This window comes from Lycium barbarum, chromosome 10 (assembly GCF_019175385.1).
Source record: "Lycium barbarum isolate Lr01 chromosome 10, ASM1917538v2, whole genome shotgun sequence".
Taxonomy (NCBI): domain Eukaryota; kingdom Viridiplantae; phylum Streptophyta; class Magnoliopsida; order Solanales; family Solanaceae; genus Lycium; species Lycium barbarum.
Window position 1 is genome coordinate 37498075 of NC_083346.1, and position 4930 is coordinate 37503004.

At 34.4% G+C, this 4930-nt stretch overlaps 1 protein-coding gene across 1 annotated transcript; it reads left to right on the forward strand.

Annotated features, from left to right (window-relative positions):
* Positions 1-408: 408 nt before the first annotated feature.
* Positions 409-3079, forward strand: LOC132612942 (uncharacterized). The gene is made up of 4 exons (XM_060327011.1): positions 409-1013; positions 1120-1673; positions 1847-2457; positions 2624-3079. The coding sequence occupies exons 1-4, from the start codon at positions 409-411 to the stop codon at positions 3077-3079; spliced, it is 2226 nt and encodes a 741-aa protein (XP_060182994.1).
* The last annotated feature ends 1851 nt before the right edge of the window (positions 3080-4930 follow it).

Below are 4930 nucleotides of genomic sequence, written 5' to 3' on the forward strand. Positions count from 1 at the left end.
ATACACTGATATATAGACAGCTGTTGAGTAAAAAACGCCTATATTTATGGCAATAAGAATCTTTTCCAAATTAAATGTTAATTTGTATTTATGGTTCCATGATTCACGCAAACCTCATGAGGTTCCATTACAGCTAACGTCTGTCAATCAAATTGAGTCCATTCAAATAGTTTTTGAATTCAAAAAAAAAAAATCTGCATCTTATCTTTCCCAAAAAATAGCTAAAGTTCCTTTCGTTCTTTTTTTTTTCTTCAACAATCTGCTTTGCGATAATACAGCAATAGTTCCTTTTTTTTTTCAACAATCTGGTTTGCGATAATACAGCAAAATCCATTTCGTTTATTATTTTTTTCAACAGTCTGATTGAAGATATGTTATTCTAGTATCGCTGTATTTGTAATGATATAAATGGCCACCGTAACCGCTTTGATCCGACATTCTGGTTTTTGGAACGATCAAAATTGTTACGTTAACTACAAAATAGATGCAGTTGTATTATGTGATTATTGCAAATACGATGAACTGGTTGCTACGATTTCAACTCAACTTGGTCTGGATAGTTGCAGAAACAAAATCTCAATAAAATATGTTGTTGAGGGAGATACTCAACCAATGGAAATACACAACGATATGGGAGTTAGGGTGTATGTTGAACTTAAGAGGGAAAAAAGTGTTTTGGGGATGTATCCATTATGTGTCAGTATTAAAGATAATGATGTTGAGGAGATTGCAACTGGTGAGTGTGTTTTTGGAGACGATGTGCTTCAACTTGGATACGATGATAATTTGGAGTATATGGATGCGTATGATTCGAATGAATTAGATCTGTCTAATTGTGGAAAGGCTGTTGTGTTCTTAGATGAGGACAACAAATTGATTATTTCCAACACAGAACAGAAGGACATTTTTGTAGATCAAATTTACAAGGATAAGGATACATTGAAACTGGTAATGGCGAATTATGCTATCCGAGAACGATTTAACTACAAAACTGAGAGATCAAATGCTATAAGGTATGTGCTTTCCATATTCTAACTTTGCGGGAGATAATAAATGCATTACAAACTGCTCGTTACTGAGAATGACTTCATAATGATATATGTTTTTTTTTTTTGTTAGCTATACAGTCGTATGTATGTCGCCTGAATGTGAATGGAAATTACGAGCGTCAAGTGTTGGAAAATCTGAACTGTTCAGAGTTAGGTATTTCCATGACCAACATACATGCCCTTTGAAGGAAAAGGTATATTCACAGAGACAAGCAACAAGTTGGTTTATTGGGGAATCGGTTGTTAAGCAGAAAATAGCGAACCACAAGAGGAAAGTTAGCCCTGGGGATATAATGGACGACGTAAAAAATGAATTCGGCGTAGATGTTTCTTACATGCTGGCCTGGAGAGCAAGAGAAAAAACTATGAATGATTTGAGGGGGGATCCTGCTGCTTCATACAATAAATTGTCGGCATATGTGTATATCCTAGAAAAAGCATATCCTGGATCATATGTTAAAATGCATAAATCATGTGAAAATGAGTTCCTGTATTTCTTTGTTGCACTCAAAGCATTCATAAAGGGATTCGAATGTTGTAGACCAATAGTGGTAGTGGATGGTCCACACCTTAAAAACACGTATAATGGTACATTTGTATCCGCAAGTACTTTGGATGGTGCAGGTATGTGTATTCCTGTGCGTTTAATTTCAATAATATAAACTGATAATACATTGTATATACTGAAATATACTGTGAAATATAGATTACTTTACTCTTATCTTGACTTAAAATATAGACTGAAATACAATACACAGTTTATGGATTAACGTTTTACAATGCAAATGTATATACAGGTAATATTCTACCACTGGCATATGGTTTGATAGATTCGGAAACTGATAAGTCCTGGACTTGGTTCTTTGAGCAGTTCAAGCAAGCTTATGGTATTAGGGATAACATGTGTGTCGTATCCGACAGACACGAAAGCATAATCAAAGCTGTGTATCGGGTGTATCCTACTGTTCCTCATTTGGCCTGCATATGGCATTTGTGGAAAAATGTGACTAAGAAATACAAGTCGAATGATGAAGTATTGAGTCTTGTGTTTTATTCACTTGCCAAAGCATACACACAGGATGAGTTCGATAAACTGATGGAAAAGATTGAGAATGTTGATATACGAGTAAAAGAATATCTGGATGATGCTGGAAGGGAGAAATGGTCTAGGCTATATTCACCTGTTAACAGAGGTTGGACGATGACTTCGAATATAGCGGAATGTATTAATGGAAAACTAGTAGCGGCAAGAGAGTTGCCTGTATTTGATTTCCTTGAAGAAGTTAGGAGGATGTTTGGGAGATGGAATTACACAAATAGGAAAAATGGTACATACATATTCTCCACACTTTCGAGACGATACCAAGAAATGCTCTCAATGAACGAGTATAAATCATTACGCATGAGGGTAAGTTTTTTCTTTATGATAAAACTGGTTTGTTTATTTCTCAGGGTATACTTCTCTGTATTTTTCTATATTTTGTTGTATTTAGCTAACTGCCTTAAGTTTTCTTTTAAGTTTATGGAAACTGACATGCAATGTATTTTTGTTGTTGAATGTACATGTTCCTTAGGTTGAAGCATCAACTGAATATGTTTATACGGTTAATGATGGACCGCGGCGTTTCATAATTGATTTGAAGAGGAAAACTTGCAGTTGCAGGATGTTTCAAATGGACGAAATACCATGTTCACATGCTTGGGCTGTATTAAAGAGTAAAAATCTAACGGCTGATGCATATTGTTCAGAATTATTCAAGCCAAATACAGTGGTGAATACGTATGATGTGCCGATTGATCCACTTCCCGACGAGAGTGAGTGGAATGTTCCAACACATATATTGGATGAGGTTGTTCTGCCACCGAGATACAAGCGACCTCCTGGTAGGCCAAAAAAGAAAAGGGATAAGCCATTAATGGAGCTGATGATTGGTAAACGTAGGAATGCTTGTAGTACATGTGGACGTCTTGGTCATAACAGGCGTTCGTGTGGCAATGAGCCACTTAAGAAGAAGAAAAAAAATGTCTAGTGTTAATTTGTATTTTATTTCTAGTACATTTGTCCGATGATGTTTAAAAAAAATAAAAAATCAGATGTATTCCATCTTGAATTCATTTTTTCTTTTCTTTGATGTATTTCACTGTTGTTATGTCATAGAATTGAACTGATTTGTTCAATAATAAAATTACAAAGAAATTAACTTGGAAAACATTGGTCAATACTTGTGCCTCAATAAATGACTTTATATGTGCAATGACTGTTGTGGGAATACATTTGATTCATTCAGAACAAATTGGCCGAATTATTATACAAAGGGAAAGCATTCAGCAGTTTTGTAACTTTTTTATATTTCTTTGTATTTCACTGTATTTTAATTTATTTCCTTGTATGTCAAAATAGTGTCATTGTTGGGGAATACATTTTAAAGAACACTTGTGAACTTATGAACCAGATGACTTTTATTGCAAATACATACAAAGGGAAAGTATTCAACAGTTTTGTAACTTTTTTATATTTCTTTGTATTTCACTGTATTTCAATTTATTTCCTTGTATGTCAAGATAGTGTCATTGTTGGGGAATACATTTGTGAACTTATGAACTAGTTTACTTTTATTGCAATACATATCACATGGTTGTTGCATTTCTGGTTTTCCAAATGTATTGCATACTTATAACAAACAAACACGAAATGATTGCAGACAGCATATGAGTGTATTTAATAATATCCGAGAACACTAGACAAAAGACAACACCATAGTCGTTTTATTCTGAAAGAAAAACATACTGTCTAAAAGTAATATTAACTGATCCAAACACTAATGTTCAACATAAAAAATACATGAAAAAATGTCTTGAACTAAACAACATCTAATCTACCCCAACATCTACTCTACGTCATCTGCTATATTCACTGCATCGTAATCAACTATAGGCCTGACTGGTCTTGGTGGTTGCTCGTTATCACTTTCTGCATTCTGGTTTGCCTTTCCCCAAGCATAATCGCAAAGAAGTGCACCATATCTCTGACGGTGAAACTTTGCATCAATAATGACTGGAATGCCTTCACCCGAGCTCAAGAATTCAGCAAAAGCTGCCACATATACACCACAATCCCTGAATCAAAATTTATTTGTGTTTTAGTAAAATTTTAGAAGAAGAATAATGTTATTGAATCTATATTTCAAAGATTAAAAGAAAAAAAAAACATACATGCTTCCAGATGGTTGTTGTGGTAGATCGTCCACATTAACGACATCAAAATCTTCATTTAGTGCTCTGTTTTTGTAAGCGGGGTGATTCTGAAAATCTATATCCTTCTTCTTTTCATAAAAACCGGAAATTTGTAGATGATGTGGCACAAGGGCAGCCATCATGTTAACTTCTCTCATAATGATGGCATCATGCCCTGCTGCTCGATATGAGTCGTACACATACAAACATCTGCGTAAAAATCATAAACAAATATAAGAAAATAACAAAAAGAAATATTATAGAAGTGTATTTCATTATTTCTATTGCGTATGTTTAATAACAAATACACACCTGTCAATGAATGATATAACCACTAAAATCCAGTGATTTTCCTCTTTCACATTGACAGGGATTAATATGTTGTCAACTGTATGCCATGGTACATTACCCATCAACCTGTACCCATTTATGTACTCACATACGTCAGATTCCTTGCTAGCAACACTTGTGGATGATTCCGGATTTTTCCAAGCATGGTAAATCTCTGTGATTATGGTATGTAGTATACAGCTGACGGTGGTATATTTGTATATGCTGTTATCTTCATATTTGTCTTTCTTACGGAGGTAGTAAAAAATAACATCAAGATGCTGCAAAATAAAAAATAGGGGCAGTCAGTCATCTCA

Bases quoted from the DNA above. Each gene is read 5' to 3' on its own strand.
- LOC132612942 (XM_060327011.1), top strand. From the start codon at position 409: ATGGCCACCGTAACCGCTTTGATCCGACATTCTGGTTTTTGGAACGAT. The intron at 1,014-1,119 runs GTATGTGCTTTC...TTTTTTTGTTAG, and splicing joins GAGAGATCAAATGCTATAAG to CTATACAGTCGTATGTATGT. The intron at 2,458-2,623 runs GTAAGTTTTTTC...CATGTTCCTTAG, and splicing joins ATAAATCATTACGCATGAGG to GTTGAAGCATCAACTGAATA.